Genomic DNA, 13,562 nt, shown 5'->3' with positions numbered 1-13,562 from the left:
GCTGTATGGTTATGCATCACAAATGTTGCCTAAAGGTCATGCACCATTTTTCCACACATGTAATTCTTCCATGGGAGTGGAAACACCCAAGCATGCATGAGACTACGTTTGCTGTATAAAGTACAAGAAGAGTGAGATCGATATGTAGAATCGTTTTATTTTGTCTGGAATTAGAGAATTTCAGGTTGGACATTAGGAAACATTTCTTCTCATAAAGAGCGGTGATGCAGTGACACAGCTGCCCAGGGCGGTGGTGGGATCACCAAACCTAGAGGTGTTCCAGAACCGTGGGGACGTGGCACTGAGGGCAGCGGGCATGGTGGGGTGGGCTGGGGTTGGACTTGGGGACCTTCGAGGTCTTCTCCAACCTCAGTAATTCCACAATTCTGTGATTCACTGCCTGAGAGCCCCACGAAGGCGATCTGCACCCCAGAACTTTCAGATCCTCTTTTGGCCAACAGGTGCTGCAGGTCACATCAACAGGAGCTGCTGCACAGCAGGAAGCACGGTGCTGCCCCCAAGCTGCTCTCCATGCCACGTTGGCTGCACACCGTCACCAGCTTTTCTCGAAATCACTCAGATTTCCAGGAACTGCGTCACTGTGAGAGTGAGGGACGTTCCCAGCCCCTCTGCCCTAGTTGTTGCCGTATGCAAATTGGCACAGCCCATCTGCGTGCCCAGCGATTGAGAAAAACAATTTCAGTTCCTTGGGCACTTATTCTAAGAACGCAGATTTAGTTGACGTGTCTCAAAGGCACGTGGCAGTAGAATACAGGTGTCGCCAGGGCTGGAGGCTGGGCTGGGAGCATGGAGCTTGGGTGTCCTTCAGGGCAGATTTAGGTTAGATGTAAGGAGGAAATCCTTTACTCTGAGGCGATGCCCAGGTGCTGCTGCCCAGTGAACTATGGGTGCCCCATCCATGGAGCTGCTCAAGGCTCTGTGCAGCCTGAGCACAGAGTGGGGGGCAACCAGCCCATGGCTGGGAGTGGGGCTGGGGTGGATGTGAGGCCCTTTCCAACCCGACAGTTCTATGGTTCTAGGATCTTTAAAGTCCCTTCCAACCCAACAATTCTATCATTCTATGATTGCAGTCCCAGTGAATGCACATCTGGGGAGTGCCACGGGCCAGATGTGGAGATGCATGGAGCTGGGCCCTGCAGCTGGCTGGCAGATTGGGCAGAGGCACGGCTTTATTTGCTCGATGGAGCTGATGATGTTTCCTGTGTATTGGTTTTATTTGCAAACCATTTTATCTTTGCAAGACCGTTTCTCTCCTGCAACAGCCATCTCCCCTGCCAGCACCATGAGAATATTTCGCTCGCTTCTTTCACTCCAAGTGTTATCAGTGCAGTTTCAAACCAACAGTTTTGCACGCTGGCGGGTTTTTGTGCCCAGAGCGCTGGGCACAGTGCAGCGGTGTTGCAGGGTTGCCCTGGTAACTGGTGCACGTCAAAGGGAGCAAGGGATGCACGGGCCGGAGGAAGGGAAGCAAACAGAATGGCACAAACAGAATGAGTTTGGTCAGGGGTTGTGCAGCTTTCATGTGATTTTTTTATGGCTAGTTTTCCCCTCATCTGTAGTAGCACAGCTTGAATATAAATACAGGTTAAGGTCGTCAATCATGGCTAGCAAAGCATAGCAGAGCTGGTCGTGAACTGAGCAAGAAGGTGTAGGGTGTGCTGAGATAGAAATTGCTGCAGAGAATGCCTGGGTTGTAGGATCGCAGAGCACTGGGATGATCAGGGCAGCTCTGGATAATTAAAGAACAACCAGAAAAAGTTGTCTTTTTTTTTGTGTGTGTTTTTAATACCTTTTTTAGAAACAAGTATTAATAAATCTCTTGCATGGCACTTGTGGGCTTGCTCAGCCCCTCATTGTGCATTTGCTGTTTGCTTCCTGGATGCTGTAAAGCTAAACTTTGGGTTTTCTAACCTCATGGCCAACAGCGGTTAGCTCTGTGCAAAGCAGGTTGCAGAGCACGGTTGCATGCTTTACAACATTATTTTTAGACGCTGACCCAAAAGAAGTGTAAGATGTGCACACTGTGTCTCCGTGCAGGCGCAAGCAGCGGGCTCAGCGCACTCATCACCCACCCATGGAGGCGGCCGCCCGCTGCCCATGCCCGTCAGATCCACCTCTGCTGGCTCCACACCAACACACGGCCCCCAGGACATCGGGGACATGCAAGAAGCTTTCACACAAGGTGAGCATCTCATGGAGCAGGGAATGGGGCAGCCCAGCGCCGGCCCCTTTGCTGTGCTCCAGACCAAAGGAACTGCGGCATGTTGTTATTCTTTCCAACTTAAAGGGTTCTTCCATCCTAGAAAGCTATCCGATAATCGTGGAGTCATAGAATGGAGTGGTTTGGGTTGGAAGGCACTTTAAAATCCACTCAACCCAGCTATTGCCATGAGGACATCCATTGACCAGGTGCCCAAAGCCCCATCCAGCCTGGCCTTTGGGCACTGGCAGGGATGAGGCACCCACAGATCCTCTGTGCCAGGGCCTCACTGCCCTCTAGGTAAAGAATTTCCCCCTAACATCTGGCTTCATTCTTTCCTCCTTTAGTTTAAAACCATCCCTCCTTGTCCTGTCACTATCAGACTAATGCCAACAGGGAAGGAAAGATGGGAGGATCATAGCAAAGAAGCAGAAGGACACATACTTTGTATAAATAATAGTGGACTTGAAGCTCCTTTCCAACCTACCTGACTTTCTGGTTATGGAACTGAATGTTTTCTTGTTCCTTTTCTCCAGCTCTTGCCTAGGGTCACAGCTCCTCGTTACTTCCTTCACACCTTTTCTAGATGTTACACCACTTGTGTTTGAAAAAAAATACCAGTTTTTGGCCTAAGCTCATTGATGCCAGTCTGTATGGGTACAACCCGATTTGGGAAACCTCATGGAGCTGTAGGTGTCCCTGTTCATGAGATGACTTTTAGAGGTTCCTTCCAACTCAAACAACTCTGTGATTCTATGATTGAATTCTGTGATTTTATAGTTCTGTGACTGAGCTGCAGATGTCCCTGCTCATTGCAGGGGATTTGGACTGGTGATCTTCCAACTCAAGGTCCCTTCCATCTCAAACAATTCTGTGATTCTACAAGAAGTACGAGGTTATTGGATAGTTTCAACTGCATTTCCCTACGTACACCTCATCCCCCAGTCCTTTGGTAAAACCAAAACGGTTGGATCAAGTGGGTTAGCTGTCCATTTCTGAATAATTCAGCTTAGAGTGCTTTGAAGAGCACCAGGGCAGTAGTTGACATAGATATTTTTACTCCCCAGCTTCTGTACGTAGTGTGAGTTCATATATAACTGCTATTAGTTTTAAAAAAAATAAACTTCTGCAGTCATGCATTGCAAACATCATTGGGGGCTCAAGAAGTGCTTCAGGATTTTAAGACAACCAGATGGAACAGAAACCTTGTGCACTCAGTCCAGACTTCTGCCTCTTCCTCACACAGGGGAGAGGGAGAAAAATGGAGGTTCCATCCTTAGGATGTTGGGAAAAGGCAAGTAAAAGCATTACTTGGGTCTGATGTCAAAAAGGCTGGCAAAGAAGAGGTTTTCTACCTTTAGGGAGCCATCACACTGCAAAGAATGAGGGAGTTAGTTCTTCAGTCCTGCCTTCTCCGAGATCCCTCTACATCTCCCAGAGGCCAAGCTGTTCAGTTCCATAAACGATGACAACTTGTATCTCATGCTTTCGTTATCTGGAGGTGGAATTTTCTCATTCATGAGCGTATTTCTTGCTGAGTAGGGGAGATGGTGAATATTAATGTCAGATATTCTATCAGACAGATGTTCTCCTGTTCGTGGTGGTGATGGGTTGTCTGGGCTTGATGATCTTAGTAATCTTTTCCAACCTTAATGGATGTTGAATCCCCGGCACACTGAAGTGAGGACTACAAGCCTTCAGCCCTCAGTGCTTGGTGAAAGGAAAAGGCTCTGTTGGTTGTTCTCCAAAATTTCAGCTGGTGAGTAGGTCATATGGTGGAAGAAGTCCAGGAAGTGCAAAGTATCTACAGCTCATAGAATCACAAAATCATTAAGACTGGAAAAGACCAATAAAATCATCAAGTCCAACCATCAACACATGAAATGCCTTTTTCTGACCCCACCAGCAGAAAAAGCTTGGAGAAACTGTGGGTGCCCCATCCCTGGGGGTGCCCAAGGCCCCGGGCAGCCTGATCTGCTCGGTGGCAACCATCCCACTGCAGGGAGTGGGAACTGGATGGGCTGAAAGAACCCTTCCAAGCCAACCATTCTATGGTTCTCTGATCTTTAAGGTCTCTTCCAACCCAACCATTCTATGATTCTCTGATCTCTCTAAGCGCTTCCAGAGACGAAGCGGGAGCCTCGTTCCAGGAGGCGCGGTGCCAAACACCAGCAGCACGGCTCCATCTGCTGCTGTGGGTGGCCCTGGCGCCTCCTCTTCATCCCCCCAACGAGTCAAGAGCCTCATCCCACTCCTTCAACAGCTGCCCGTCCTTCCCCTGCAGATCAGCTTTCTATTCTCCAGGCTGCACGCAGCGGTGCAGTGAGTCCCACCAGGCACTGGGAAAATCTGCTGTATCTGGTTCATCATTTTCCCCTTTGGTTTTTTAATGAGGAAAGCACAAAGAGGCAAAATGATCTCCTTTCTGCAGCTACGAGTAATGAACACAAGATTGTTGTAGTACAGTAACTGCCCTACTTGATTCTTTTTATTTTACAGTAGTGCTTTGGCATCAAAATGTGCTTTCTATCCATCTGCATTTGGAGACACAGAAGAAGCGATGTTCCCTCTGCACAGTGTGCAGGCTTCAACTCCTGGCTCTGGTACAAGCTCATGGAATGAACCGGGGCTCATTCCTGCTTCAGAGGAGCACAGTCTTCGCTAGGTCCTGTCAATATTGCCCAAAGAGAAAAAAATTCTTTTTTTCCAGGTTTTTAACACCTTAGTATCTCTATGCAATGCATGGCAGGTATTGTATAGGGCTGTTGTAGTGCTAAGGGCTTGGGTAGCACCTACATCCCAATAGTATGGTGGTGGTGGTTGTGGCTCACGGGAGCAAATTATCCAAAGGCAATGCTTTCACAACAAAACCTCTTGAAAGGTTCCATTTATTTTAGTTTTCTTTCTTTCTTTCTTGTCTTTTTTTTTTTTTTTTTCCAAAGCATTTAAATTATCTCTGTGAACACTTGCATATCTTACAAAATGAGAGAAAAGAGAAAAAGTGGGTGAAGGTCTCATTCCTGCTCACTTTCTCATTGCCATACCCAGGACTGTCAACATCATCACTCCCACCCCATGTCAGAGGGGAAATCAGCAGGAAATGTTTGCAGAACCAAATATTATGGTCCCTAATGGGGTACATTTCCTTCAACGGTGCCCTCTTGGTCTTCCATTTGGCCACTGGGAGAAAACAGCATTAGAATAAAGCCCAACAGCTGGTAAACCTTTTGCAAGAGAACATGGTCAGCAGGCTCTGTAATAAGTTTCCGGGAATGATCTTTCCGGGAAGGCAATCTGCACAATTAGTGCTATTTCATATCAATCATGCAAAATCAGACAAATTCTAAGCAAGTGGAGAACGCAGGAAACAGGATAAAATTTCTGTGTGTTTGCATAATAAAATAATTCAATGCCACCAGCCAGAAGGGCCTCCAGTGGCAGTGGGTGTCCAGATGAGCTCGTTAAAGTTGGTGTTTGTTTGTTTGTGTAGCTGCCAGAGCATCACGCCATGGGCACAGTGCTGGTCACTTGGTAGCCCAACCCAGAGGACAGAGATGTGTTGATGGAATGTTCATGGGCTCCAAGATACGTGCTGACCATGCTGACATCCATGATTTATGTTAATATCCACAAGTGGTGTTGACGTCCGTCCGTGGGTCGCGTTGACATCCATTCATGAGTTGTGTTGATGTCCATGGGTTGTGCTGACATCCATCCATGGGTCATGTTAACATCTATGAGCCATGCAGACATTCACAGGCCACGTTGGTATCTACAGACCATGCTGATAGCCAACACAGAGCTTAGCAGCTGGCAAATCCACAGCACCACAGCTGATGAGAGAATCGCTCAGAGGACTCGAAGCCGTTGCAGCATTTGGGAGGCTAACGAGATGGGAAATACCTGGAACAAGACAGGCACTCAACTTCAAGCATCCTGAGCAGAAAAACGTCTATCCCTGAGCTGACATAGGAGTGCTGCCCTCGTCAAGGAGAAAAGCAATGCAGTAGATAATTAGCAAACAGGCAGCCAGGCAGAGTGGGAGCATTCCAGAGCAAATCCAGATTTCTTCTTGGGGCCCTCCAATGCAGCTGGGTGCAGCACTACTGCTCTCCTGAGCAGGGATCCCTGGTGGGGCTGTGCTCCGTGGGGCTGAGCTCTGTGGGGCTGAGCTCCATGGGGCCAGGATCCATGAGGCAGGGAGGCTGTGTGCAGCTGCTTTACCCGCTGTGTATTTGCTCTGCTCCCAGGTACAAGGAGGAACCTGCGCAACGACCTGCTGGTGGCCGCCGACTCCATCACCAACACGATGTCATCGCTGGTGAAGGAGCTGCACTCAGGTAAGAGGAGAGAGGTTTGTCTTTAGATTTATTTTTTATAAAAATTCTATTTAAGGCGTAACGCAAGATTATGTGTTCATTTCTTCCACAGTAAAATGAAAAATAATTTTTTATGGCTAGCGTTGTTGAGAACTCCAAATGCCATCCGAATAGGATTTCCATTGATTTTATCACTGATGGTTAAGGTCACATTCTGCAGATAGAAGCCTGGCTGCTGATTCTTGGAGCAGACTAACACCTAGCTGCTGTGCTCCTGCTGCTATTGCTCTGTATGTGTGCAATAGTAGGAGCTCCCCATAGCTTAGGCACCACTCGGAAATGCTGCTTTCCTGAAGGTCAGATCTCCTGAGCAGGGCACGAGCTGCTGAGCAATGGCAGTGCTGGCAGCAGATGTGGCATGAGGGAGTGAAAAGGAAATTAATTACATGCTCTTGCTTGATGATATAGAATCATAGACTCATAGGATCATTAATGTTGGGAAAGCCAAGATCATCAAGCCCAACCATCAGTCCATCCCCACCATACCACTAAACCATGTCCTTAAATGGAACCATAGAATCACTAAGCTTGAAGAAGACTTCTAAGGTGATCGAGTCGAACCATCAACACATCCACCACCATGCCCACTAACCCATGTCCCTAAATGGAATCATAGAATGCTGTGGCTCTGGTTTGAGACTTTACAGGTTCTGGTGCTCCTGCTGATGCTCCTGCTGCTTTGCAAGTAAAGCAAATATCAATGTGCAGGTCAAGATCCACTTTGATCTGAAGGTCTTCAAATTGTGCCCTTTATTGTGGAGCTTTCTGTCTCTCTTTGCACTCAGCAGTGTGTGAAATGGGCAGAAGTGACAGCGCTGCGTGTAACAACTGTCACCTGTTTGCCCAGGGCTCAGGGAGATGTTGCACACAGATACAAGCCACCATCTACAGAAGAATGTGACTTTCTGTTCCTATGCTCTGCACAATATAAATATGAGCTTTGTCATAAATCCTCTTCAGCTGAAACAGGGCTCAGTGGAATGGGTACGGAGCAAAAACCCAGCCTTGGGCACAGCCTGGTCCCAGGGTCCTGAGAGCACAAGCAGGCAAATAGCAGTTCCAGGAAGGGACCTCAGTGCTTCCACCTCAGATCAACATGAAACCATTTCCTTCTTCCATAAAGCCATTTCCTTTTTCCATAAACCATTTCCTTTTTCCCTAGAAATACTTCCCATTTTAAATTTGATTTTAGCTTAAAACTTGTGATTTCCATAGGTCTCCGTTCTCTCATGTACATGTCTCATCCATGCTTGATTTTTTTCTTCTTGAAGCAGAGGAAGAAGATGAAGAAGAAATGGAAAAAATGCAGAACGGGAAGGATCGAGGTAAGGGAAGAAATCATGTGTCTGAGCTGTGAATCACAGAATGATAGAACGGTTGGGTTGGAAGGGTCACAGAGCCACAGAATGAGTTGGAAGGGACCTTAAAGATCATAGAGCCATAGAATGGTTGGGTTGGAAGGGACCTTAAAGATCATAGAGCCATAGTTTGGTTGGGTTGTAGGGTTCTTAAAGGTCATAGAACCCTGGAGAAGTTGAGTTGGAAGGGACTCTAAAGATCATAGAGCCATAGGATGGTTGGGTTGTAGGGTTCTTAAAGATCATAGAACCCTGGAGAAGTTGAGTTGGAAGGGACTCTAGAGATCATAGAGCCATAGGATGGTTGGGTTGGAAGGCACCTTGAAGACTCTCTAGTTCTGATCCTCCTGCCACACATTTTCGGATCTGCTCGTCCCCAGGGGTCGGTTTGCTTTCTCCATTCCAATTCCCTGAAGATGACGTTTGGTGTCAGAGTGCCACCACGGCTGTTCCCGCAGTGTGCATCCAGCTTTAGGGAACATTTTTCTCTAACAAAGCCCCGCACAGATATTTTTAATGTGTAAGAGGAGGAGGAAGAGCTGCTCCAAGTGCTTCAGGAGCTCTGCTGTGGATGAATACAAAAACAACAGCCCCACACGTGGGCTGGGTACCGGTGCAGCACCACCTCATACGACCTTGTCCGGACGGGAGCTCAGCATCGCCCACAGGCGATGATCCCATGTGGGCTGCTCATGGCTCCCTTTTATCTCCACCATCCCCGGAGGTTTTTCTGTCTCGTTGAGCCAAGCCTCATTCCAGCAGTGACAGACTTGGACTTTTTATCCTTTTTTTTTTTGTTGTTGTTGTTCTATGCATATTTTTTTTCTGGCTGAGAAGAAGCAAAGGGGATCACATTTCGCACTAAAATTCCTCATTTTCCTGAGTCTTCCAGTCCAGTGCTTTCAGGTGCTTGGGAATGCTCAGCTTCCTGATGGTTGGTCCATCAACGTTCGGCATTGTCAGCATGCGTGAAGAAATGCACCGAGTCTGATCTCAGCTTTCAAAGCAGTATGGCATTGGCTCTGAATCACAGGACTCTCTCTGCCCTAGAACATTCCTCTTAAGCTAAATAGTTGAGATGCTTAGCAGATGACCCTTCTGCTTTTTTTTCTTCTTTTCCCAAATGTGCATCGCATCTTGCATGGGAAAAAAGGAGAAGGAGGTTTTGAGATGGGATGTGCGGTGGAGACATAGTAGGACAAATCCTATTACTCACTGCAGCAGCACTGGGGAACGGAGACATAACCCAAAGCGGGACTTGGCCCAAAAGCCATTGTGTGGAATGTAAATATTATCTCTGCCAGAAATTAAGTGATTTTTTAACGTGGCAGAGATAGCAAGGTGAAAAGCCAGCCAAGAAATCAAGGAATGATCGATAATGAAGGCACAGTCCTCCTGCAGCCCAGGAGGTGGTGGAGGCACCTCCAGACTCCAAGTGCTGGTGGCCATGGAGAGTCCCTCTCTGGGATTTATTGGGTTGCTGTGTGGAACGTGCTTAGGGGTTTCACTGAGGCTCCTCTCCTGTATTCCAGAGGGCTGGAGATTGACCCCAGTGCCTTCAGAGCTGTTTGCAGCTGAAGAGCTGCTCAGTAGAGCAATGAGATATGGAGAGGTTGGGTTTAGGACAAGAGATAATGGCTTCTAGTAGCACCACAAGAAGTCTGTGTTGGATATTAGGAAAATTTCTTCTCAGTAAGACTGGTGATGCAGTGGCACAGCTACCCAGGGAGGTGGTGGGGTCACTGGCCCTGGAGGTGTTTAAGGAATGTGGGGATGTGGCACTGAGGGATGTGGGCAGTGGGCATGGTGGGGTGGGTTGGGGTTGGACTTGGGGATCTCAGAGGTCTTTTCCAACCTGAATTATTCTGTGGTTCTATTTAGGGACACGGTTAGTGAGCATGGTGGTGATGATGGGTGGATGGTTGGACTGGACGATCTTGGATGTCTTTTCCAACCTTCTCAATTCTATGATTCAGTGATTATTCATTTTACAGGAAATACAACTGCCTGTTTTATGGATGTATCTTCTTCATGTGTTGCAGGTTAGATGGACAACCACAGGCTGTACAGCAATTCAGGTGAGCCTGGACATTTCTCTGCCAACCTTCTGCCTTTCTCCTTCCTTTTCTGCTTCTGTACAAGATGAGAAGAGTTTCCCTCCCACCACTCTGCACCTATTCCAAAGGATGCTGGGTTTTCCTATTTATGACCTAATTCAGCTCCTGCTACAGACAGTGGGAAAACATCATTAACTTCAGTGAAAGCAGAATTACCGCCGTTATCTTTTCTTTTATTAGCATTACTTTTACACTGAGAGGCCTCCACCAGGAAATCGGAGTCTATTGCGACGGACGCTATCCAGATGTACTAAAAATACAATCTCTACCCTCAAAGAGCCGGCACTTTGTGTTATAATAAGGCGCAGCAGATGGACAGACAAACAGGTGCTGGGGAGCATGAGACTGTGTCGGCGGAGAAAGGCTGAGCCTCGCGCTCACAATGCCTCCGAGGCACCTGGGGCAGATCCCTATCACTTCCCCGCTGAAAAACGTAGGAGGGCACCGGGTTGGGTTTCCACTCTGCATAGTATTTGCCTGATGCACAGTGCTGATCTCTGAACACTGGCAGTGGGAAGGAGGAGGGTTCCTGCAGCCAAAACACGCAGCGTGGGCGCACATGTGGGATCGCAGAGGTCAATGGGGATCCCATTCCTGGATCTTCTTCCATTGTGCTGGCAGCTTGTACATTGATGAGAATCCAGAGAGCAGAACAAGAATCCCACCTTCACATTGTCCATTGGGATCCAGCCCATGTTGGCCAAATAGAATTAGGCGCAACCACTGCAAAACACAATTCTGCATGATAAAACTGGCACCATTGTGCTCTGAAGGTAATTTGCAAAGCAGAGAAACAAAGCTTTTGCCCTTTCTGCCTCCCTGCCATTTTAGTAATGGGTAGAGATAACCTGAAAGCAGTTTCAGAGTTTCTCTGATAGTTTTTACATTAGAAATTCAAGTCCTGTCTCGGCTGGGAAACAATCTGGTAACTGAAGAAGGAGCGAAATGATGCCATTAGAGGGGATGTTGGCAGTGTGGAGCTCTTTGTGCTGTCTGTGCGTGGCAATCCCTTTCTGCCCCTTGGACTCTAATGGCTGCTCTGCACTTTGCGGTATGGGAGGCAGCTGGGACATGGCTGTCCCTTGCCACGGAACAGGGGCTGAAGCACCAGAGGTGGTGCTGAGAAGCAGAATATGGAGAAAAGTGAGACAATAAAGGCAAGAAACTTTTTCGGGACTTCTTTATCCTCCAGAAGGGGCAAAGAATGGAACTGAATGGTCTTTAGGGACCCTTCCAACCCAACCCATTCTGTGGGTGTTCTTTAGGATCCCTCCAACCCAAACCACTCTATGATTCTATGATTCCATGGTTCAGTGCCAATGGGCTCAGTCTCTGTTTCCTATGGTGCAGGCGCAGGGGGCTCTCAGTGAGCTCGTGCCCCGAAGACGTCCCCGCGCCGCTGGGAGAGGCACGTTCCGGCCGAGCCATCACCATCGCGCGACTGTGATCGACGTTGACCTCCCACCGGCGCCGGCGTTCTCCCAGCCAACCGAGAGCTTTCCCCGTGGGCGTTTGCCTCTTAGGCCATTGCATGTACTGTTTTCCTCAATGTGTTTACTAACGATAATCAGACAGTGCCCCATCAAACCCTGCTATTTGCGGGAGGTTCAAGAAGAAGGCAATACTCCCCGCTCCCGCTACGCATTCCGATCTGTTGGATTTCCCACCCAACAGCGGCACCATCACATCTCATGCTGGCTGTTTCCTCTTAGCTCCTGCCCTTTGCTTTGCATGACAAAAATGAGGTTTGCACCACTGGGGTCTCTTTGCTGGAAAGCAGGGGGGACTCTTGAGTGTGGACCATTCAGGCCCACCTAGAAGCACCACTCCACTGTCGGGTTGCTGTTGTATTTGATGTTACGTTGTCCTCTGTAAGTGATGGCGTGTCAGGGAGGAATGAGCAGTGGGAGGACCCCAGACCAGTGCCTCTTCTTTAAACTGTTACCAAATGCCCCCTTCCAGGCAGGGAATTCAGGGATGAGCAGTTCTGGGTTGGCATCAGCATCTCTGTGTTCATTCTTGAGAGGAGATCTGGGTTTTGTTTAAAATTAAGAGAAAGAGCAGAGTTGTGTAGTCTGAGGCTGGGAGCTCACCGCCGTCTGGGTGCTTAGGAAACATTGCAATCAGTTCCAATCACACCATTTCGGGTTTTTTTTTTTCCCTTGGTGTTCTGGAATGTTATTTTTAGTGGAAAGAGCTGAGTGCCCTAACGCAGCCATAAATATTTATCAGGGGTGATGAATGGGAAGGAGCGATAAAGCCCGAAGCCAACAGCAGCCAATGTGCCACAGAGAGCGCTCGTTGGGTACCTGCAGCCCTTTGGGAGAGCAGAAATAAACAGACGTGGTGGCCACAGCCTGAGCCAAGTGTAAATATTGTGAGTGAGCTGTCAGGGAGGGGAGAGGAGTGATGAGAACCCGACTCAGCACGTGCAGGGCGCGTGAAACACGGATCCGCGGGGCACCTTCATGACTACTCCTTTTTTTTTTTTGTATTATTGCTCACTGCATGACTTCCCCTTCTTACTCTGGGGGATATGGGTCAGTGGGCATGATGCAGCGGGTTGGGGTTGGATTTGGTGACCTTTGAGGTCTTTTCCAACCGGAATAATTCTGTATTCTGTTTAGGGATGTGGTTAGCAGGCACAGTGGCGATGGGTTGGCGGCTGGACACACGGTGATGGTGGAGGTCTTTCCCAACCAGAATGATCCAGTGGCTATGTAGGCAGCCATGGTGGTGCTGGGTTGACAGTTGGATGTGATGACTCAGCTTTTCCAACCTTCATCCATGTTGGGAAGCAAACCCTACAGCTTGCTTGTGCTTAACTGGGAACATTGCAAACCTTCTGCTTGCCTTCACGATCACCGCCTTAACCCCTGCAGGAAGAACACTGCAGACCACGCTTTCCCCAAGCTGCGAGCTGTGCCATCATGGTTCCAGCACGTGTGTGTCTTTCCTTTCAAATTTGGGGTTCATTTCTTGTGCACACCATGGGGTTTGGTGGCTCAATCAGCACCGGTGCCCGGAGCGCATGGTGGGGAGATGGGAGTGCCATTGGTAAGAACCTGTGAACTGGAAGCCATGTTCTGTCATCTGCCAAATACTGAATAAATTCATCTCATCCCTACAGGGTGTCTCGTCCCTCAGCCATGTGAAAAAGAAGCATGAATATTCCTGGAAAAGCAAAATAAATTTTTTAAAAGGGTTGTAGTAGGAAATCACTGCATAGCATGGAAGCAGCTGCCAATGCTTCGCTGCGTATTCATACTGAATGGCAGAGCTGGGGATTATCCGTGTTGGTCATGGGCGCGGGTCGCTGGGAGCAGACAGAGCAGCCTGTGTTCAGGGCCACAGCCCCGCCAGATGTTGGCCCGCCGCACCGCACATCTGGATGGGGCCAGGGTGGGCCACAGCTTGGGGGCTGCGCACCGCTCCAGGCTGCGCACCCGCCCCATGTGCCCTATGGAGACCCCATGAACCCCATAGA

At 48.6% G+C, this 13,562-nt stretch overlaps 1 protein-coding gene across 13 annotated transcripts in view; it reads left to right on the top strand.

Annotated features, from left to right (window-relative positions):
- The window catches only part of DTNB (dystrobrevin beta), a 141,671-nt gene extending 128,469 nt beyond the window's left edge, over positions 1 to 13,202 (top strand). For 8 of the 13 annotated variants that reach the window (XR_014881690.1, XM_085218199.1, XM_085218202.1 and 5 more), the window contains 5 exons: positions 2,059 to 2,203; positions 6,472 to 6,561; positions 7,872 to 7,925; positions 10,001 to 10,036; positions 11,426 to 13,202. Coding sequence is in view for 8 of the 13 variants with exons in the window: in XM_085218199.1 (XP_085074325.1) it covers positions 2,059 to 2,203; positions 6,472 to 6,561; positions 7,872 to 7,925; positions 10,001 to 10,005 (294 nt within the window). In the remaining 5 variants the exon portion in view is untranslated. Of the gene's footprint in view, positions 1 to 2,058; positions 2,204 to 6,471; positions 6,562 to 7,871; positions 7,926 to 10,000; positions 10,037 to 11,425 lie in introns of those variants that run through there. The other 5 variants (XR_014881691.1, XM_085218195.1, XR_014881693.1 and 2 more) reach the window with 4 other exon arrangements.
- The last annotated feature ends 360 nt before the right edge of the window (positions 13,203 to 13,562 follow it).

Source organism: Meleagris gallopavo, chromosome 2 (genome assembly GCF_905368555.1).
Source record: "Meleagris gallopavo chromosome 2, MGAL_WU_HG_1.1, whole genome shotgun sequence".
Taxonomy (NCBI): Eukaryota; Metazoa; Chordata; class Aves; order Galliformes; family Phasianidae; genus Meleagris; species Meleagris gallopavo.
The sequence above is the reverse complement of the archived record's forward strand: the minus strand, read 5'-3'. Positions and strand labels throughout refer to the sequence as shown.